This window comes from Polyodon spathula, chromosome 7 (genome assembly GCF_017654505.1).
Source record: "Polyodon spathula isolate WHYD16114869_AA chromosome 7, ASM1765450v1, whole genome shotgun sequence".
Lineage (NCBI taxonomy): Eukaryota > Metazoa > Chordata > Actinopteri > Acipenseriformes > Polyodontidae > Polyodon > Polyodon spathula.
Genome location: NC_054540.1, coordinates 23,466,486 through 23,490,389, shown reverse-complemented (window position 1 = coordinate 23,490,389; position 23,904 = coordinate 23,466,486). Strand labels below are relative to the sequence as shown.

The window sequence follows — 23,904 nt, the reverse complement described above, 5'->3', positions numbered from 1 at the left end:
TATTTATTTATTTATTTATTTTTTAACTTTAGTAATACAATAAATAGAAGGTTTCAGCGAGAAGTAAGTTAGAAAAACACATGTTAGTTAAAAGTTGCTCAAGGTTGCATTTTTGTCCAAAACCACGTGACCTTATATGTCAATGAAGGTTGATGGAGTCCTGGAATTCGACGTGCTTTGCTTAATCTAAAGACTTGCAGCAGCCTTTTTATTTAAAATTGTATGTCCGTTTTTCTTTATGGAAAACGTTTTTGTAATTAATTATTTTTAAAGGACTACCCTCTATATCGGGGGTTTGCAAAGTTTTGTTCAAGGAGGGCTACTTTACAGGTGGGACATTGGGTGGTGGACCATACAGTAAAATTCACCTATAATTAAACACCAATATATGTAATAAATATAGCATACCTTTAATATAGTTCCAAGACATACATCTTTTTTGGTTTCTGAAGTATGTTTTTTTTTTTTTTTTTTTTTTTGTGTGTGTGTGTTTATACTTTATCAGTTGGTTTCACAGACCCAGATTAGCATTAATCTTGGTTTATCTTACCTAAATTAACATTAGGTAGTCCAAGACTAGTGCTAATCAGCGTCTGTGAAACCAGCCATTTATGTGTATGTTTTTGGGGACAACCTAAAACGCTTACTTTGGCATAATGTGCTTAAATAAAAACCAAACGCTTGCAACCTTTGCCAATATCCGGCTTAACATTTCCCAGTACTATCCTAAAATAAGTCGTGGTTATCATTAACATAATAACATTAAGCCCTAAAAATAACCCGATAATGTGAACTGCTCAATGTGAAAAGCATTTAATGTGCAAAATGAAGTTATTCATTAGGTTTACTTACCCGTGATTTAGTGACATCTATTGGGATTCCTTTTTTTTTTTTTTTTTTTTTAAATGCATACAAATGTTTTCAAGTTAAAGAAAATTATGTAGTTTTTTTTTTTCAGTTGTCTTAATTTATTACAAACCAGTGCCACAATCAACACCACAACTTTCCCCTTTTTTTATCTGCGAAGTTTAATTACAAAAGTGTGATTTATTTTAGGATAGTATTATGAAGTGTTAAGCTTGATATCTACAAAGTTTGTAAGCATTTGTTTTGTATTTCAGTACATTAGCAATGTTAAGCGCTTTTCACATTACGCGCAGTACATATTATTAAGCAGGTTATTTTGGGGGCTTAACGTGATTATTATAGTATGTATGTTAATGAAATCCATGACTAATTATTATTATTATTATTATTATTATTATTATTAGATTTCAAGGAACTTACCTGGTTTTTGTTTGAGTGGGATTTATGCATCTGACTTTTTGTCGGCTTTCATTTGGGACAGTAATCACCGAATCCCTTCCCCCTGGCTGCACGTGTGTCTTTGTTTTTCATTGTGCGCTGCTTATACTGATATTGAGTAGAAAATTTACTTTTAATGCCCCAAGTATTTTCATTCCAAGAAAATATAGAACACTCTTAGAAATGTTTGATGAGGGCCACAGGCAGTGCCATCCATTTGGGAACGCCTGCTCTCTATTATAAAAACATGTCCAAAGTGGGAGTTCTAATTTCCTTCTGGGATAGTGTAGGGTGTGTATGTGTGGAGGAGAATTGGGGGTGCAGGTTTGGCGTGAAAGACGGTGGTGGAATGTTGCATGGGGGGAAATTATTTTTCAAATTGTGGGCTTCAGCTAAAAATGGTGGATTTTATGTCCTCTGTAGTGAGCTCCATAGTACTTTCCTGTAGTGTTCTCATGATCTTTTAAATATATTAACCCTGCCATATGACAGTGATGGCCTACTGCAAAAGCCAATAGTACATGCCTTTTACCATAAGTCCTGCCTTACACTAGACTCCTCCACCTTCCAATCAATCAATCAATCTTTAATCAATCTGAGCCATGAAGTTAAACGAGCGTTCTCCAAATGTGGTGCACTTTTGCTTGGGGATAACAAGCAGGCTGGAGTCAGAGGACCTCAGCTTGCGGGCAGGGACATAGCGGGTCAGCAGGTTGATGAGGTAGTCGGGGGACCTGTGTGATGAAGGGCATTGTAGGTGAGCAGGAGAGATTTTAAAGTAATGCTGAACTTTACAGGTAGTCAAGTGTAGCTGGACAAGACACGGGATGAACATTTTATACATCTGGTAAAGATCCTGGCAGCAACATTCTGAACTAGCTGCAGTTGATTTATGGTGCGTGCCGGGAGACCACCATATAGAGAGTTGCAGTAGTCGAGTCGAGAGGAGACAAATGCATGACAAAGTATCTCTGCATCTGGGAGGGAAAGGTAGGGACGGACTTTGGAGATGTTTTGAAGATGGTAGAAGGAAGATTTGACCATGGAGGAGATGTGGGCATCAAAGGAGAGGTTGTTGTCAAGAAGTACACCATGGCTTTGTACTATTGGGGAAGGCGGGGAGGGTGGTGGGAGCAGGGCCATATAAGGGAGAGCGGAGAAAGCAAGAGTGACAGAGAAAGGTGTGTGTGTAGGGAGAGATAGAGAGGGAAAGGATCAGAGGAATCAAATACGAGCAATTTGCAATCATTTACTTTCATTTCCAACTCCCGGTTTCCCATTCAACCACTTTATGATTTTATTTTGTGTAATTATTGTAAATAATAAACTGCTTGAGCCTTCATCTTCTCTTGGTTGTAGTCTCATTTCTGTCCCAGGAGAACCCGAAAAAGGTACACTATTATATTTGCACAGTAATTATCGGTATAAATAGAGCAATATGTGGGTTTAACCAAATTAATGCTCTTGCTACATTTTGTAATGAAAAGCAGGTTGACATATTTAAATAATTTCATATAATTAATATATTTATATTCATATTTATATTTAATATAAGCTATAAACATTCATACTTAAGGAGTCATTAGAAGTGAAACCTGTGACATCAAACTTATGTTGCCCATCACCAGGCTAAGAATTAAACTGGTTTATTAAGCCCATATAGAAATAAGAAAATAATGTATGCCCCATCACCTTAATCTTAAGTATCTGAATTATAATATTTTGCAGCATGTGCTATTGTTTAGTGTTTGCCATTTAGTTAATTTACATACAAAAAAGGTTCATTGTTATGCTGCATGCTTTTGGTGGATGGTTCAATTAGGCTTTTGTTATTCCCCACAGAAAGAAAAGATTTGTGTATGAACCAAGTTGATCTTTATTTAATACATGGAATGAAAGTTTAATAAGCAATGATGTTTAATTTAGAAGTGCATTATCCTAAGGGAAATTGGAAAAGAGACAGCTGAAGGTACAGCAACAAAATAATGACTAAGCAGGAGATTAGTTTAATTCTCAGTACAGTTTGTATGACTGACTCCATTTGCTTTTTTTCTAACGCACTTGTTCATTTCACACTTGGAGGATTTTTTTTCTGCTTTGACTATATTATACTTGCATTTTGTTTTTAAATTTGGGGTAAACAATTGTAAATATACAGCATTTACATGAATTTTGATAAATCAACAAAAATAAATGTCTTTACACTCTTTCTAATAATCTAGTACTATCATGTAATCTGCTCAGAAAAGTAAGTATATTAAATATTTCTATATTCAATATAAACTTAAGGCATGTATAGCTAACACTAAAATAATAATAATAATAATAATTATTATTATTATTATTATTATAGTGTTCTACCTATAAACACAGTATTTTAGAAATTCGTTATTGATTAAATAATTTAATGAAGTATAATTAATATAATCTTGGTATTCCAGCTAACAGAAATCTAGGTAATGTGACAGATTGTAATTAACAGCAGTTCGACTTAGTGTATTTCTGTTTTACTAATTTATCAATTAAACGTACATATACTCTGCAGTATTTTGAAGTTTAATTATATCTGTTGATCTAAATATAATTCGGAACAATACATGTATAATATTTTTTAAAATAAGATTGGGATTAAAAAAAACAGTTATTGACAAGATTTGCTAAATAGATAACATTGTGTTATTTTTAATGTGTTATTGAAAAAATAACTTTGTTCAAAATATTTCTGTTTGATACCAGAGTCTATAGATACATTTGGAAGCCAAAAGTGCATGTCATTCTTCTGCATATATTTTCAGGGCCATGACTCCTGTAACCATTTCAGTGAGCTGCCATACTTTTCAGTCTGTTCTGTCATGTGACTCAAGCATGCGCCAAGATAACCAACCATGTGTGCCTACTGTCTGCTGAATCTGCTTTGGGCTTTCCGTTGCACTTGAAGCTTACTGCTTTTTCCAAACAAAAACTCCTGGAAGAAACCCACCATAGACAATCGGGCATGTGCATTCCTGCATCCCAAGGGCCGTATTCATAAACTGATGGTAACTTGTCATAGTTGCAAGTTACTTCAGAGAAAATCCAGATACATAAAGAATGTTTATTCTCATGTCTCTTTTCACAGTTTACCAGACACATCAGTTCATAGCAGTCTGGTCAGTGGCTGTTACGGTTGCTTAAGTTAACAGATTGCAAATTTGATTTGAAAATGTATACACTGTTCCTAAATTTGTGGCTACTCTGTATAATAGGCAGCTGAATGTCTATAGCTTCATGGAAGAAAAACCTGTTGCTTAGCACAGCATACAGGGTGCTACGCATTTACTACTTGATAAATTCTACAAAGGCATGTGTGATATGTCCAGCATTCATGATTTTTCAGTGTTCTTTTTTTCTTTAAAAAATGAAAAATTCTTAATTCAAATATTATCATTAGTACTTTAGTCTTACTGTGTTTAGATTATATTGTTATGGGATATCGTAACATGTAAGAGAAAGCAAGTGTAACACCTGTCAATCAGTAGATTTATTCCACTATCAAAAGTAAATTCATTGAGTCTGGTTCACAGCTTCCATAGTCTGTCTTATTGTTCATAATACAGTGCAAACTGCTACCTTTTTGTTTGTTTGTTTTAAACTAGTAAAGTTGTCATAGGGAATTAGTAAACCGGGGAAAAAGTGGATAGCAGTAAGGCAAAAGGAAGGTGCGGCAGCAGTTTGATTGAAGGGGAGGTTAACTACATGAAGCAACGTTTTCTATCTGGTCATTTTATTTGCCAAATCGTATGGTAATGTGTTCACACACCACTTTCTTTTTTTACTTATTTATTTTCGGTCTGTAAAATATGTGATGCAAAGTGTCCAGTTCAGCTTTTTTCTACCTGTAAAAATGTCGTTGTTAATCAGATGTAGTTCTTGTGTAATTGCAAATATGTATTTACTGTATATTAAAATGTTGTACATGTCAAAATGTTGTCAATCTTTAATCGAAATTTAAATGTTTTAGTAATATATTCTAATGACATACAATATTATTGTAGTATTGCAAGGTCTATTATTATTTTGTCAGTGGCCTAGAGTTAACTATCACAGTTTACAAGGACGAAATGTTAACAAAAAAAAAAGAGAGATCAAACATGATAGCTAAATTAGTAACCACGTTTCGTTTTTTTTTTTAATAGGAACAGGGGTTTTGTCATGTAGCCTGTGTATCTAGGTTGGAAAATAAAAATGAGTGCTGTCTGTAAAAATAAATGAAAGAACAAAGCGCATAATAAATAATAATAATAACACAAGTGGGTCAGTGATTGCAGTGCATCGTGGCCTAAGTTAATAACCACAACATGGACCTCAATTTTGTCCATGACTGAAAATAAATCGTCCTTTAACTTTTTGATATCCTTACAGTACTGCTTACACGTTAAATATGTAACAAAAACATCTTGAGTTGCTATAACGTTTGTTAAACAAACAGACATATAAGTGGCACTTACAAAGTTCATTTTAAATGTTTTATTTTTAGTTAATATATCTGATCAACTTATTCCCTGGGCATATTCCCCAGATGTAGTACTAGTAGGCGTAAACTTTAGAAACAGTGGAACCTCCCCTTTTAAATTCTGGACAGCGATCCGCTTTTTCCCTGGTCTGTTTATTCCCCAAGACACTGTTAACCTGATTTCTCCCCTCAAGTAAAGAAAAAACATCCCAAGGATTTAATTGTTTAATTCTTTAAAATGTAATTAAATAGACTTGTTTAGCAGTTTCCAAAGCTGTTTCTGCTTGATGCAATGTGCTACAATGCATTATTAACTTTAAGCAATTACAATTTTGCACAGCCTGGTAAAATGGATCAATTTAAACAATAAGGGATTTCAGCAATTAAATATTTAACTTCTGATGACCATCCCTTGGGTTGATAGATTCCTTTTTACGAACCAAGGTGCAAAATAGTGCTGTGACCGTTAAACTTGAACTGTTATTTTACAAAAAAAAAAAAAAAAAAATATATATATATATATATATATATATATATATATATATATATATATATATATATATATATGTGTGTGTGTATATATATATATATATATATATATATATATATATATATATATATATATGTGTATATATATATATATATATATATATATATATATATATATATATATATATATATATATATATAATTTTTATTAACTAGAACTTGACATTCTGTCATAGTGGAGTATATGTTTTGCTTGATGAAATAACAAAATATTAAATAAAGTTTACAAAAAAATTGTCAAAATTGTAAAATTCCACTTCTAGCATGTTGCACTGTGTATATTGACAAGAAATAGACATGTTTATCGAAATGTTGAGGTCACATTAAACGTCATTTGTCTGCTGTGTATTAAGCAAAGTGTTAAATTGAATTGTTTGCATCCTTTGTGAGACTTAAACACATCCGAAGATGTCTGGTTAAATTTAAAACTGGCCTTTACTGATGTTTTTCACAGTTAGTCAAAACTTGTTTGTTAAAGCCGTAAACGTTGTATCTGGGCTGGTTGTTAACATGTTGAAAAGCTGCATCAGTAAGTTGTGTTACACACGCACACGCACACACACACATACACACACACACACACACACACTTTTCTTTTGGAGATTTTCATCTCTTCTTGATGAGAATCTGGGTAAGGGATCTATGAATATGGCCCTTTTATCCCACAGCCAATCTAACAATGAAATGCCTCTGTGAAATTGCTGTTGTGGATATATTTTGCCATAATCAAGTTTTTAATTTTTTTGTCAAAGTCTTGAGTATGGTTAATGCACTGCATTAATTCTATATGTATGTTATTTGTATGTTATTATATTTTGAATGAACATATTAGAAAATGACATACAGAGGTTCTTAAAACATTGTTCATAAATGTAGCATGGTTATATTTTTGCAAATTACAAAATAAATCACAAATAATTATAATCCTAGATGTTTCATAATACAAGGTAGGAATGCTTTTTCCTGTATCTTTCAGATGAACCTGAAACCCGTGATGCCTGGTGGGAAGAAATCAGACAAGAGATCAAATCTCACGCCAAAGCACTAGGATGCCACGCTGTGATTGGCTACAGTGAATCAACCAGCATCTGGTAAGTCAGAAGCGTGATTGTTCTAATTACTGGCAGGTTGTCTAAAAAATTATCAGTTTCATTTCAGTAATGCATCATAGTTACCAGTCCTTCACTCATGTGTCTCTCCAAAAGACACTTATCCGATCTAGGGCAAAAAAAAAAAAGAACACAACCAGATTGTTGTCTAGAGTTCAGAAATGTGAGATGTCTTAATTTCTGTTTTCTTCTTTTTTAGTGAAGAAGTCTGCATCCTATCTGCATCTGGTACAGCAGCAGTACTTAATCCCAAGTTCCTCCAAGACGGCAGCTTGGATAGCTACAGTGAACACAGGTTGTCAAGACAGCCTTCCTTCTTTTCCACAGGGTCAGAGAAGGGAGAGTTTGATTTTTTTCCTCTGAGCAAGGATAGTTCTTCCATGTTAGGGTAGGTTACAGAGCTATAGTGCAGGCCACAGGATTGGATACTTAACTCTACTAATATGCTTTGGTATGTTCGCCTGGTCTTACATTTTGATTGAAGTCTATCAAAAACTTACTTTTTAATTACTAACAAAATAATACTGATACTGTTTATGTGAAAATGAATTGTAATAAGTAGTTGGTTGTATTTTTACTTCATCTCTACAAATAGAAACCTTTAATATTTGGTTCTGTATAGAGTTTGATGTTTGTGAAACTGTGTTTGGCAGTTGTTGTCTTTTTTACCAAGAGCCTTCATGATTGATGATTTGTGATGATTTATAAAATGTTCATAGGTTATGGGTTTGAGGTCTTTGTTACTAGGGCCCTCTGTTGCTGTTAAAGTTCATAAATGTGAGTGTGTGTGTATATTTTTATGTAGTTCTTTGTAGACTGACTGTGACTGTCAAACACCTCAGATTAACCAAAACTAGTCTTTTGTTGTCTTTGTGTTTAATTACTGTACATGTAATATAAGTCTGTTGCATTTAAATGTATCCCTATTCCAGTGACCTGTATATCTGGTATAATTTCAGATTAGACGAGCCTTCTCCTCCCAGTTGTGGGTTTTGCCATATTCCCTATGATGAGCTCAACATGCCTTTCCCAGCCCATCTCACCTACTGCTATAACTGTCGGAAGCAGAAAGTCCCAGATGTACTTTTTACAACAGTAGATTTGCCTGTAGAAGTTGCAGTAACTGGAAAAGGATGCCTCATCCAGGCGAGGTAAGGGTATAACTAGGGCTTCTATTTTTTTATTTATCAATTTCATTTATTAGTGCTTATTTTTAGCTGCTGTTGAGTTTGTCAGTCGTTTTTTTTTCTTTTCTTTTGGGGCTTTCTCTTTTTATAGACTGTATAAAATTATTGTTTTCAGTTGCTTTCCGAAATTCTTAGGTGTTTTTTTTTTTTTTTCTGTCACAATATGTGTAGTAACTTGACAGTACTTGCACACTTCAATTGTACCTTCTTTCCTTTGCTACCTTCCACAATGAAATCCTTATGGTCACGGGCATAATTCTTCTGAGTTTTTCATGTTTTTGTTACATTTTGCCACAATTTGCAATTCTGTTTTAAATTCCACTAGCATGTCAGTACTCCCCATCGAACAGCAATATAGCTTTAAATCTCGTGATCAAGAACAGTGCCCCGTTTCTAATCTTGTTTTAAATCTTGCAAGCAGGTTACAATTCTCCAATAGAAATGTAGGAATTTGCTGTCTCTTAGTAGCTGAGGTGGGATTAAAGTATTCAGAACAAATCAATGCAAGATACAAGTCAAGAAGGAGGGACATTGACCAGCTGCACTGGGAAAGTTTTCTTTTGTAGTTTATTTTATTATTTTTTTTCACAGGGAAAGGGGTCAAGTCAACATGAATTGAGTAACCATTTCAAGTTTTTATTGGATAAACACTGATTTCATTTTTGTTTGTTTTGTATCAGTTTTATTGTTTTTATTGGTTTATACAGAAAATCAGAAGCCCTAGGTATAACTAAACATCGAATGAATATCTGATTAAATGTTAGAGTCCCTAAGGCTTTTGCAGAGAACGCAGATAAACTCTATCATTCTAAGATCGCCTGAATAAAAACATATTCTGTAAAAAAAAAAAAAAGAAGAGAAAAAGAAACATGGGAATTTAATACAGTCAAACATGCTAGTGACAACTGCACAGTACTAATGAGTGTTCACGAGAGACATCTTTATAGGGCTCTTAAAATGTAATGATGTAATGTTTTTTGTAATCCCACCAATTTGCATTTTAACATGAGAGATGGAAAATTAAAAATCTCTGATAGATTAAATAATATTTTACTGGCATATTTTTTCCCTGTTGGGTTCAAGTGACTAAAGTATTTCTTAGTGACAAAAGCGAGAATAGAATGTAGATCAAATGATACAAGTCAGTCAGTGAACTAACTTTATTTATTTATTTATTTATTTATTTTTTACAGATTATGCCGTCTTAAGAAAAAGGCTCAAGGAGAGGCAAATGCAACAGCCATCAGTAACTTACTGCCATTCATGGAATACGAGCTGCACACCCAGCTGATGAACAAGCTGAAACTAAGAGGAATGAATGCTCTTTTTGGACTCAGAATTCAGATCAGCGTAGGGGAAAACATGCTGGTTGGACTGGCGGTAAGTTATTTCTTTGAGTAGTTATTTGCATTATTTAAATGCAAAGTATTTCCATAGATTGGTCTGTTTTTTAATGGAAAACGTGTATTTCCAAATTCATAATTTTACACATATTTATACATTTTCACTTGTAAATGGTGGTATGTTTGCAACAGTGGTAAGTTGTTCACCTACACTTAATGTTTAATAAGTTGCTTCAGTTGCTTAGTGTAGTTTTCCCCATGTTTATTTGGCCTGCATACTAGTAAAATACCACGGTAGTAAAATAAATAATAATTGTAACCAGAAAAAAGTATGTGGTTTGCTGCTGTTTTGAAACAAAATAAGAAATCTGAGCACTAAGCCTTTGTCCTTCTTTTCTGTTCTGTGCTCCTCTCTTTAGTCTGCTACAGGTGTCTATCTCACTGCATTGCCAACTCCAGGAGGTATTCAGATTGCTGGGAAGACGCCAAGTGATATGACCTACGAGCAACATATATCTAACATGCAGAAGAAGATCAATGACACCATCACTAAAAACAAAGAGCTTTATGAGATTACCCCTCCTGTAAGTAAAATCATGAAGTCCCAACTTTTTAGTGCTGGGACCATTCTTTTTTTATTTATTTTTTTAAAATTCAAAACAGCATTTTTTAAACATTTAAATACATTTTTGTGTTTACCAAAAATACATCATTAGAAGAAAAAAGCACTAGCTTCTCTGCTATTATACCACATGAGCAGTAGGACCATGTGACCGGGTCACGTTAGCAGACCAGAATGATGCAGTTTAAGTGATCACGCGCATTTTAGTTACAAAGGTACAATAAAGAAACAAACAACCAGAACCGCACCTTCACCATCACAATTCTAAACTAACACAAGTGATCACCATTTTTAGCCACCTGTGCGGCTCCAGAAATTCCAGGGGGAATTTAACCCCCTCCCTGCCACCCAATATTCCCCACACACCCGTGCATCAGCAGGGCTTTCACCTTGCCACACTGTCACAGGCCACCACTCCTAGGCAGAATCAACTGGATTAAAGTATGAAAACGAACAGGTTATACCAGTGCAGAACATTTGTTGTCTGGGGATTAAATGCATAACAAAATGGTAAAGAACAATAAAAAAGAAAAGAAAATTGTCAGTATTGGTAGGGGTTTCCGTCAAGAAAGGGGGGTTGGTAGGGGGTTCACATCAAGAATTCCTTGATGTCAGCTACCACTGTCTGGCAGGAAGTGTTTTAAAAACAGATGTACAGTCGATTCTCATTAAAATGAACTTGGACTAAACTAATTTCCTGATACTAAGAATGTTCTACTTTCCACTTTTATCAGTTGCTTATTGTAAATGACTTGTTGTAATTTCCTGTTTGTTAGAATTATTTTGGAGCCCCCCCAGGAAAGAAAAATTTTAATTAAACAAATTGCTCTAGGTCGAACAGCTAAGTGTAAAGGATATTGACAAATGTATTAACCTGCATCCAGGTTAGTGCCTTTGTACTGTATTTTAATGCTGATTTGGTTCTACTGATCCTGTGGTGCATTTTGAGTTCCCACTAGTGCCGTTTCCACGAAACAGTGCAAAACATGTGCATTATCCTTGCAGACAAAAGTGGAGATTTTGAAAGCGTGGATACCGTAATGCAGCACCGTACAAAATAAAGGAAGATACAAACATGCCTTTGAACAGCATACTGTGGATGCAAGTTGTTAGCGTTTCTGATTTGCTCAATACCCTGATGTTAAGGACGCTGTGCTTTTATGGTTTAAAAATTCCTGTGATCAGAATGGGACATGGAGATTTCAATTGCAGTTCATTTACAATGTACACTTACTTTTTCAATAAAATGCACAGTACTTTTTTAAATGTGTAATACTTTTCATTGTGCTGCAATTAAAATTTGATTTCAGTGTTACTGTATCTTCACTTATTAGACTCCTGAAGAAGAAGAATTACTTAAGACACTTATATTTGCTGGTCCCTTGAAATTCGTATTAATGACAGTTGACTATTTTTGTATATAGCATATTTCTTTATTATGTAAATGCCTGTATTGTTTTACACAATTATTCAAATTTATGTTGTTGTTTTTAGTTTTTATAAGATTTATTCATTTTTTTTTTCCCAAGAAATTATTTACCCTGGATCCAGAAGTGTCAACCTTCAAAGGCCAAAATACGGTAGATGTTTTGTGGTATCGATGTAATGCATGTTTTCTGGTTATTTCATATTGGTGATAATTGGTGTGTTCTGGCATACTTTCTCACCATGTGGTGTGTTACATAGCTGTTCTTTTGCAAGCACATGACTTTTCTCCATCATCTGCTACGTGTATCCATAACTGTAACATGTATATGGTTAGTTAAGTTTAAGCCGTAAAGAAAGGTAAACAGTTACTGGTGATTGGGAACTCAATGTTGTTCCTTGATGTATTTGAAGGATTGCTTTTGTTCTAATTACGAGTCCAATTACGAGTTCAATGACAGACCACCAGGGAAGAGAAAGTCTTTGCTCTTTTGCTTCCGAACTTGTGTAGCCATTGCTTTATAAGCTTTTGCATTAACTGTTAGCTCTGTGTAAATTATTTGAACCTTTCTAAAAAGTGAGAACTTATACCCATAATCTGCTTACTGTAGGAGATAAGTGAGGAAATTATCGGATCACCAATTCCAGAACCTAGGCAGCGTTCCAGAATCTTCAGGTCCCACTCAGAAAGCTCTGATGAGGTTTCAGAGCTGGACCTGTCACATGGAAAGAAGGATGCCTTTGTTCTTGAGGTAAGTCAGTCTGATGAACCTATATTTTATATTCCCTTGCACTGTGATCTAATAATATTATGCATAAAAGTACAAATCGAAATGCTCTAAATGCATGGTTATTATGCTTAATCCTTCCAAAATAATAAGGGACCACCCAAAGCTTGTAGTGACATTGCACTTGTTGTATGGATTATATAACAGTTTAAATAATGGGGGCCATATGTTACATATTTTTAGTTACTTTAAATGAACAACATACTTCAGAATATTCTGTTCTAGCCCTACTCAAAAGCAAGACTGTTTCATGAGTAGTCATCTCATTCTTGTTTCAGATTGACGATGCTGATGCTGTGGAAGATATCCATTCTTTACTAACAGATGCCCCACTACCTGCAGGTGGGGGGGTTTTATTTTTCATGTACAGTATTTTTTAGGCTAAACCTTAATTTTACTGTTTTTTTCACTTGTCCAGTCACATTGTTACCAAACATATAGGTGGAGTCATCATGCATTCTTGGTCCCATCACTAGTAAAAGTGCTGTGGTGGATTTAAACCAAGCCATCCTAAATGAATCCTAAGAAAAGGATATACAATCGCCCTAGGAGTGAACCAAGGATTTAAAATATGTATTTGCTTTAGTAATATTGTCAATGCTCTGCTTTTAATTGTGCTGAAGAGTGTTCTTCGTTTATCTGGTTATTTGTTTTAACTTTAATTTGACATGGTATTCATATTGTTCACATACCACACACTTTAGATTTATAAGGTTAAACTGCTGCTTCCTGGTGTCTTATCGCTGCTTTTATTACATTTTTTAAATAGGCTTTCACAGCTGCAATACAGAGATCATGCCAGGGATTTACAATTGGACAACTGGTTTACAGGTATGTAAATATAGAATCTTGCCAAGGCATTTAAGTATTGAATATAAATTGAGATTTGGGCTGATGCCAATCACATTATGAATGCTTCTCATCTTCTCTTTTTATCCTAGATGTTTACCGCAGTGAGAGTATTCAGGTTAAACAATGTCAATCTGACAAACCAAGGACTCAACAAGATTTTTAATGATCTCTGTGAGAATCTGTTAAAGGTAACATTTCTACTTGCTGTAGTCTGATGCAGTCGCTCTTCTCAACAATATACAATAATGATGTATTACTGTTTTGTTTTTTTTAAACCATACAGAGTCTGTATTTTAAATTGCGTTCCATGATCCCGTGCTGCCTCTGTCATGTGAACTTTACAGTTGCTGTGCCAGAGGATGAATTAATTCAGGTGTGTTCAAAATATGTCCTTTGGGAAATTAATACACAACATACTTGAGTATTTTAAAACGCATTATATTAGTATGATTTTAGGTGTTACAAGGGTATTATGGAAATGTCTGTCTGGGTATGTATAAAGTGTGGCTTATCCAATTGTGGTGGAACATGTTCAAGCCATTCTTTGCTACAAGTTTTTGACAATATTGAGAGAGAGAGATTTGTTTATCCTTTTACGAGTGCATGCAATGATTTATATATCTGTTATTTGATACGTCTGAATTGGTATTTACAGTCTTGGCAAGGCTTGTATGTTCATCTTTTGTTGGATGTTCACTGACACAAGTTATTTGTTGGATGTTAAAGGTGGCTGTTACAGCAGTGGCAATGACTTTTGACAAAGACCAAGTTCAAGATAATTGGAAAGCTAGTGTCGATAAGGCACTCAGGAAAGGTAAGTATATATAATAATAATCCATTGTTTAAGAGTTATGTGTTGTAAGTTACTGTCTAGTGTGTGAAATGCTTTGGAAGGTAAGTGGCCGATTTGAGTTTATTTAGAAACCATGTATAATTACTCAATAGGATGTATGTATGATTTACATCGCGTTCCCGGGGATGAAGGAGCACTTGACAAAAATGACAGAGGTTGTACTACAAAGCAAACCAACCATGCACATTAGTGAAGCATTAGATTATAAGTAGGGCTTCTGATTTTTTATTTTAACTGATAAAAACTGATAAAACACATCTGATACAAAAAAAAAATTAAATTGGTGTATAGCTAATAAACACCGGGAACACTGTGGAAATGGTTACTCAGTTCACGTTGATCACCCCTTTCCCATTAAAAAAAATAAATAAATAAATAAAATATATCTACTATTTTTTCCCAGTGTAGCTCGGCAATGTCCCTCCTTCCTGACTTGTATCTATCATTCATTCGTTCTGAATACTTAAACCCACCCCAACTACTGACTGGCAGCACATTCCTACATTTTGTATTGGAGACTCCACTGGCGTATTTTATAACACGATTACAATTAGGAATGGAGGCTTGTTCCCAGGATTTAAAGCTGCATTACAGTTAAGATACAGAGGATTTAAAACAGAATTACAAATTGTGGTGAAATGTAAAAAAAAAAATGCCTACACACAAAAACCCCAGAAGAATGTCCCGGTGACCATAAGGATTTTGTCATGGAAGACAGTAAAGGAAAGTACTGTCGAGTTACTACTACACATATTTTAACAGAAAAACGCCCAAGCATTTTGGAAAGTAACAGAAAACAATAATTTCATACAATATATAAAAAGCGAAAGCCAGGGTAAAAAAAATAAAAACGATTTACATAAAACTCAAAAATAGCTAAAAAATAAACACAGAAAATGAAATTAATAAAAGCAGAAAAACAGAAGTCCTAATTCTTATTTACCCTTCTTTATTGTGAAATGTATGTGGTGGTGATAATTTATGTTAATTGTAAATGCTGCTGATTTTACAGTTCATAGAAAATATAAAAATATTACTTTTTTTATCATATATCTCAATGCGCTTAAATTTTCACAGAAATGGGAGGCTTGAATGTAAGAAGAAAAAAGTGTCGCTACAGATTTGTTTGCTAGCTAGTATTCTTACAGAACAGTTTGGTTTTCCTATAGCTATGGACCATGTCAACTTCTGGGCTGTAATTTTCTTTTTCTTTTTTTCTAGTCATTGCTGAAAATGAGGAACAGCTCCAGTTTCCATTAGAACTGTGCTCTGACTCGCCAGGTGCCCAGCCCTTCTCACCCAGGAAAGGTACAGGTAAGCCTTGTTTAAATTCATTTCAATGGCTATATGGTATATGTGTTACTGTATGTAATAGCTAGATTTCTTGCTAAACAAATCCTTAATCGGCAGTTGTAGTTTTTAAAATAACTGAGATTAGCACAAACTGTGCTAAACCGGAAACTAATTTGTTACATCGAAATGCACTGTTGTGCAGGATTATATGCTTCTTTCATTATTCTTTTGTTGAATTGTTTTCTATAGAAACCAGGTAACCTATTCAGAATCAAAATCTGCAGTATATTTAATACACAATTATTATTTCAGTGAGGACGCCTGCATTCAGTGTAATAAAGACATGTGCCAGCAGCTCAGTAGCTGTTGCAATTGCTGAAGTCTGCACTTTTTCCATAAGTCTCATTAGGGCTACTGGAGAGTGCGAGCACACAGGCAATCCCAGGGGCTCAGAGAGGTGAGTTGTTGTGATTTCGGCACTTTGTAATTAATGAAAAGAGGGTGTTTTTATTATCTTCTACCAGACAGATAATTGCTTCATCAGAGGAACATCGATGCAACCGACGTCATCCATATTTTTCTTTCTGTTTTTATTTTTTGGTTGTTTTTTTATCTCCTTGTGTTTTCAGCCACCTCAGTTGATTACAGTTCCTTTGCAAACAGATGCAACAGCTGGATAGAGCTCGTAAAGTGAAAGCTCTGACCATAAGACGAGGATCAATTAAGACAAGTAGGAGGACGTTGTTTCTAGCGCACTATGGTGATAATCTGAGCAATGACAGATTCTCCAGTGGTGACGGGGGAGACTTTCCTACCCAGTGTTGGCATTGCAGATCAAGCACAGCTGATTTCAGAGTGTAAAAGCTGCAGATTTATAGCCTAAAGACTTCAGCGGAGCAATGAAATCAACATGATTTAAACTGATTAGAAAGGAAATTCCACTTTTTTCAGATTATAAAAGGCAAAAATCTTTGATCCTTGGCAAAATTATAGTTGCAAGAAGGCAAAACACACTAGAAGTGACATTGCATGTAACATCTTTCACACTCACACCAGGAATTTTAGCAGACAACTTGTTTTTGCCTTTCTTTTCAAGTTCTCTGATTTATTGTTGGTTACGTCATGACCATAAATTTGCCTTATGCCTCTTTAACTGTCAATTAACATTTTATTTCAGTCTATTTTTATATGTCTTCTTACTGCATGCTTTGCGTAATTACCTCTTTCTTCATGGCAGGCAATAATTGATGTTACATCGCTGAAGATTCAGAGAATGCCGTCACACAGCTGATGTATTTTGATACACTAAAAACAATCATTTTAATTCACATAGGCTTTGTAGGTTACAACTCACCTAACTAAATACCCTGTCTATGTTGTTTCTTTTTTCACCCTTATTTTTTAGCATCGTTACTTGAAAAAGCCAGTCCGCAGGCTGAAGGTCATGCGCGTCTACGTTCTACTACGTCATGCACAGGCTCTACCATTACAGTCGTCAAGATGACTCCACTGTCTTTCATCCCTGGAGCAAAAATAATCAAATATGTCGGCATCATCAACATGTTCTTCATTCGAGAGACCACGTCTCTACGTGAGGTGAGCAATCAAACCAAATGTTTAAGACAAACTTAAGAAGTGTACTTATCAGTTAAATGATATAAATAGGCTTGCTATTATTTGATTTTTATTTTTTTGCCAAATCGATGATTAATATCGTCCTGATGTGGAGACTTCAGCTGTTGATCAGGGTATTGTGTGCAATACTTACTAGGTGTTTTCCTTTTGCTCCCCATTTTCAAATCAAACTAGTAACTGTCACCATATATGCCTATAGCAAAAGCCTACCTACTCCTTAACCCGCTAATTTCAAAGTAGGTGCCTTGAATGATAGGCGCTGTAGCTGGCAAATAAAAGTGCATAGTCGGTGTAGGTTTGATGATTGACAGTCATTTAAACAAATGAGAGCATTCTAGCTCTGCTTCAGTCAGTGATATCTGTCAGAATAGGATGAAATGACTGACTGTGAAACTACAGTAACTACTGAGATGACTGACAGCGACCCCTAGCCATTCAGAACGGAACAGAGATGGGCCAGACAGCAAGTATTAAAACTACACAAAAGTGACAGAGGTTGTACTACAAAGCAAACCAACCATACACATTAATGAAGCATTACATTATAACTAGGGCTTCTGATTTTTTATTTTAACTGATAAAAACTGATAAAACACCTTTGATACAAAAAAAGGTGATTTCTAAATTATAATTTTGGTAAGAAAAAAAAATAGCGAGTGGTTTTATCGACATTTGTCCTATATAAATTGATTTCAGTCAAACACATATTTTTTGGGAATTCGACATTTTTAACAAGCTTTACAGATTAAAATCGAAAAGCAGCAAGCCTAGGTATAAAGCTACAAATTACTGTTTTTTTAATTCTTTACCCTTATCTTTAACTTTTTATGATGTTTTCATTCCCAAATGATATCAAGTTAATTCTGATGGTTCTAAGTTCTAATATGAGATTTTTTTTTATCATGTTTTTCTCTAGCTCTAACTGGCTGACACGTTGCTTGCAAGCCTTTGTGGGTTTTGAATGTTTTTTTTTATAACCTGGACTAGAGAAATAATGTAATGCTGTAAGCGTTTAATTCTGTTGACACTATGTGCCTCTGTACCTTATAGGTTGGGTCAACACATTTTTTTTAATACTTCAGTATGTATTTAATATATTTAAATATATATAAATGTATGTCCATGTCATGCTTTCATTTGGCTTTTGTTAAGTACTCAATGTCATTATCAGGGTATAACAAATTGTGCTACTTTTGTCTATAAACATTATAATCCACCTACTGGCGGTCAAGTCAGTAAGAGCTTTGTTTTTTGTTTCGCACAGGAAGGTGGTGTTAGTGGGTTTCTCCACGCTTTCATTGCAGAGGTGTTTGCGATGGTGAGAGCTCACGTAGCAGCTTTGGGAGGAAATGCAGTTGTCTCTTATATAATGAAAGAATGCGTTTTCATGGAGAATCCAAATAAAAATCAGGTAATGAATAACCGATTTCCCCTATCCATTCCTATAAATGGTGCCGCTTATATTTTTCTGTTGTGGTCTGTCAAAGAGATTGTGAGGATTGTATAAGTTTCACTGCAGAGTTTTTAACATTTAATGCAATGGGGGGTCTTTTTCAATTTCTTTTTAACCCAAATATAAATTACATAATTTAGCCATTTGTTAAAGTTATTCTAGAAATAAACATACCAGGTATTGAATTTATTAGTTATTATTAGTTAATGTTTGTATTATTATGCAATCCATTGACAGATTATTGCAGTTGTTCACTATTTAAGTTAGTTATGTGAAGTATAATAACTATTTAATACTGTTTTATATTTTGTGCTCTTATAAAGCAGTACATGTTTTGTTAGAATTAAAATGTAGTACAGTGTTCTGGCAAGGATCTGAAAATAAAATACAATGTTTATCACTCCGCTGTCTCGGTTACGTATTTTTATAGCGCTTTAAAGACAGTTCTCCACATTCTTTCTAAAAGTTAATTTAATGTGGCTCTTAATTTACACTTTGAAATTTAAAAATTGCTTAAAGTTCTTAGTCAGGTAGTACTTTCTCAAAGTTATTTGTTTTGTTATTCAGTGGATTGTTCAGTTTTTTTACTATGTCAGATACTAATAAAATGTTGCTGTGTTTTTTTGTTTGTTTGTTTTTTGGCAGGCTCAGTGTCTTATCAATGTAAGTGGTGATGCAGTAATCTTTGTGCGTGATTCTGAATTAGAAGCTATACCTGTACAGCCCCAGGCAACTTCATCGCAAGCTTCCAATAGTGGCACTGATTATACTACCTGAAGACAACTTAAAAGACTATTCTCAGAGCAAACAAGCTCATTTTGAACAGGAGCTTTAAATCCATGTTACTTCCAGATTCAGTCTTTCTCTCTAGTATTCTCTACAACCTATACTGGAGTGATCAGGAGTGAAATGATGTACAAAATAAAAATAAGTCTACACTAGGGACAGAAACCACGATTTCCAATGCACAAACTCTGTTTAAACTTCCATGTAAACATGGTGTCCACTGGTTCTAGGTAAAACTGGACATTACACATTGCAGAATTCAGGCAGCTTTACTCAGTGTTGTATTTAAACACTTCCAGTTAATTTACTGTAGCACCTAAAAATACAATTTTCAATTGATCAAAACCATGGCAAGTCTATTTACCATTACTGAGATAATTAGAATTTGTGTACCAACGTTATTAAAATCTCGTTAGTGTGTTTCTGTCTGTAAAAATACATGAATGATTTAAAGGACTGTGGTATTAAGATCCACCAACATCTAGAACGATTGAAAGGCCTTAATATGTTTTACAAGGCAGAATGGTACGATAATATTTCAAGTACTTTGCAGGTAAACTAGAAAAATAAGGCAGTATATGCCATTTAATGAACGCTACAATCATGTTCAGTGTGTACCAAATGAGTAGTAATGAATTCACTGTTACCTTCATCAGCTGCATCCACATGGACAGTGATTGTTATAACTTTTTGCAGCTAAATCTAGTGGCAAGTAAATTTTCCAGATTACATTTCTGCACCATTATTCGCTTAACATTTTGCTAGACTGTTGTGCTAATATACATGTTTAAATTGCATTCTCATAATTGCTAAACCGTGTAGGAACAGCTTTTGAATTGGCATAATAGCTTTAAATTGGAAAGGAACATACACAATGTTAATCTGACAGCTGTGGTTTCTTAAACTTGAATTTCATAAACTTGTGTACTACTGAACTTGTATGTACTTTTTTTTTTAAATGTTAGAAATGATAAATGTAGTAACAGTAATATTTTGTTATAGGTGCCACAACCCACAAAACCGTTTAGTATAAATGTGTATGAAAATAAGAATGGTATTTTTGTAATATTGAAGTAAATTATTTAGGTATACAATAGATACTGTGCATGTTTGTCAAATTTAAAATGTAGGTTTTATTCCTGAAATTGACTGTGCTATACAGCAAACAATTTTGGTGATAATTGTAATGCAGGTTTAATTAATTTAGGACGAATGTACAGACAACACTGTATATGTTGCTTGTTTTAATTAGCAGCATGATAGCCTTTCATTTGAACTGCTGTTATCTTTGACATTAGCGTGAAGATTTGATCTTGCACAATAAAATTCTGTTAAAACTGCTGTTCAAGAAGTGAGTCATTTATTGTGTTAGACTTGCAGGTACATAAATTCTTCCCAAACTTGCCAGCTCTTGTCAGAAATATACAATGAAAATACATGATTAGACAACAATAACAAATACATAAACAGTGATTACTGTATATTCATTCATTCATTCATTCATTCTTACAGTATATTCTACAATAAAACAGTATAGTGTTTCCTTTTTACAGCCATTGGTGTAATATCTAGTTAAATCTTGCTTGTATGTATATGACATTTAAAGGCTTGTTTATTTTGTTGACACAACTAAAAGTTGCTTTTGAGGATGAAAATAATATAGCCCTGTGTAACAGGAATGGGTAGCATGAGCTACTCATGAGATTTTGTTTTTATGCTTTACTGTTTTTAAACATTTAATTTAGTCTTCAAGTGACCTTTATTAAATTGAAAATTATATTTTAATTGGGGATCCCCAAATATGGATGAATTATTTGTTTCTGACAGACTGCTGCACTGTATCTGGTACATCTAAAAGCGTTGCAAGTAGCAAGTACAGTTGAATAGATTGTACTGAGATATATTGCTCAGGAAAGCACTTCGGACAAAAGGGGCATTATGTAGTGTAGTTCCCTAAACGTTTAAATTATTAAATATTAAAACCTAAATATGATAACTCAGATATGACAACCACGTACTTATTTTCACTACTTTTCACAAAATAAGTTGTTTACACATGCAGTGGATTAAAATATGGATATATAGTAAACACAAAATTCTGAAAAAACTAATTCTCAATAATTTGAACTTGAATAACCTTAAATTAACGGAAATGTATTTCTCTACTTTTTGCTTATATAGTACATTCTCGAGAATGATATCATGAAATACCCAATTTGTTACAGGCTTGGATAGGGAAGTTCACTATCAAAGTCTGTCACCTGCGAATGAAACTGACTTGCAACAGGGAGATTCAAAGTCTATTTTTATATATATATATATATATATATATATATATATATATATATATATATATATATAATATATATATATATATATATAAATCACAGAAAACATCAGGTATAATATTTGTGTTACAAATTAAGCCCTATGATGGTATGCCATTTACACAAAACCAGACGAAACCAATTATAAATACTCCAGTATAGTTTAAACTAAGGATGTAGAAGGGCAGGGATACTTCAGCCAAGGGGAGTTACACTATAAACTATTCAGAAACAACAAATACAATAATCCAAAACAGGCTTGGAAACGATGCAGAGGGGAACAAAAATAACACACTTAAATGTCTCTATTTAAACAGAAGAAGCATTATATACATTTATAGAATCAGAAGCCATAGTAAATGTGGAAATCTATAACATTATAGGAATAATGGAATCCTGGTTAACTCCAAATGATGGAGACGAGTTCAACATGGAAGAATATAGGTTAGTTAGAAAAGACAGACCCGATAAACGAGGGGGAGGGCTCGCAATATAAAAATGACTTAGAATGGGAAATACTGGAAAGTAATGGCAACAACAGTGAATCATGGATTAAATGAAATGAAAACAAATCTAAAGGTTTAGTAGTGGGTCTGCTATAGGCCCCCAAGATCTGATGAATCATTAAATGAAAATGTATATGCATGCATCAAAAAAAAAAAAAAAAAATAAGGAAGGGGACAACTTAAATATGGGAGACTTCAGCTTCTCAAGCATAAACTGGGATCACATGACCTCAGACAACAGTTCCAACACGGGAATGATAGAGTTAGTGCAAGATTGTTTCCTATCACAACTGGTGAATGCCCTGACTAGATACAATATGCGACCATAATTTGATAATGTTTGTGGCAATTAAATCAAGGCCAGTACATAAATCATAGACAATGGTATACGATTTCATTTGAGCAGATTACTAATGAATGCAACAGGAACTCTAAAGATAGACTGGGATAGAATACTAATAAATAATGAAGTTGAAAACAATTTGATTACTTTTATGGATATAATAGTGGATGAAAGAATTGTACAAAGGCACCTGAACACAGATGTTGTAAGCACGAAGACTTCATTGCAAACCACAAAGAAAATTAATTAAAAAAAAAACATCTAAAAATTTCCAGGAAATATGAACAGGAATCTGAAGCAATCATCAACAAATTCTCTGGTCCAGTGAGACTAAAATTGACCACAGTATGTTTGGGGGGAAAAAAGGGAAAGCCGTCAATGAGAAAACCTTGTACCTGCAGTTAAACATGGTTCGATAATGATATGGGATGGTTTAGCAGTTCAGGGACTGGAGACATTGATGTGAATGAAGATTGAATGAATCCAGCCATGTATCAAAACATTCAACAAAGTACAATGATACCATTTGCTCATAGGCTGATTGGCAGACTTTGTTATCCAACATGCCAAAGCATATGGCTAAGTAAACTTTGGAATCCTTGAAGAAAGCCAAGATAAATGATCTCGAATGGCCTTCACAATCATCACATCTCAATTCAATAGCAATGCTTTGGACTGATCTAAAAAAAAAAAAAAACTGTAGCCAAGCATTGTGTATCCAATCTGTTTGAGCTGAAGGAAATATGCAAGACAGAATGGGCTCTTATTTCACCAATAAGATGTAACATACTGGTTAAGAATTATCCTAAATGCCTGAAAGCCATAATAAAAGCAAAAGGAGGACATACAAAATACCAAAGCTGGGGTGTGTGTAAGAGGTTTGAATTCAATCAGAAAGAATGCATTTATCAATTTAAAAACAGGAATAAGAACAAAGAGCACATACAGCATATGGTAAGCCTCAGGAGGTGTAATATCAGAGCTGGCATCACTGTAGATGTTAGTTTTTGAGCTGGCATCAGTGTAGATGTTAGTT

General features: G+C 34.1%; 1 protein-coding gene across 1 annotated transcript in view; it reads left to right on the top strand.

Annotated features, from left to right (window-relative positions):
- The window catches only part of LOC121318380 (C2 domain-containing protein 5-like), a 39,784-nt gene extending 18,751 nt beyond the window's left edge, over window positions 1-21,033 (top strand). Inside the window, 18 exon segments of the mRNA XM_041254964.1 lie at window positions 7,323-7,437; window positions 7,655-7,750; window positions 8,415-8,606; window positions 9,836-10,022; window positions 10,405-10,569; window positions 12,644-12,784; window positions 13,099-13,162; window positions 13,590-13,651; window positions 13,762-13,860; window positions 13,956-14,045; window positions 14,399-14,486; window positions 15,747-15,839; window positions 16,219-16,275; window positions 16,448-16,507; window positions 16,510-16,548; window positions 17,224-17,414; window positions 18,718-18,864; window positions 19,552-21,033. Of these exon segments, the coding sequence (XP_041110898.1) occupies window positions 7,323-7,437; window positions 7,655-7,750; window positions 8,415-8,606; window positions 9,836-10,022; window positions 10,405-10,569; window positions 12,644-12,784; window positions 13,099-13,162; window positions 13,590-13,651; window positions 13,762-13,860; window positions 13,956-14,045; window positions 14,399-14,486; window positions 15,747-15,839; window positions 16,219-16,275; window positions 16,448-16,507; window positions 16,510-16,548; window positions 17,224-17,414; window positions 18,718-18,864; window positions 19,552-19,683 (2,018 nt within the window). The 3' untranslated portion in view covers window positions 19,684-21,033.
- The last annotated feature ends 2,871 nt before the right edge of the window (window positions 21,034-23,904 follow it).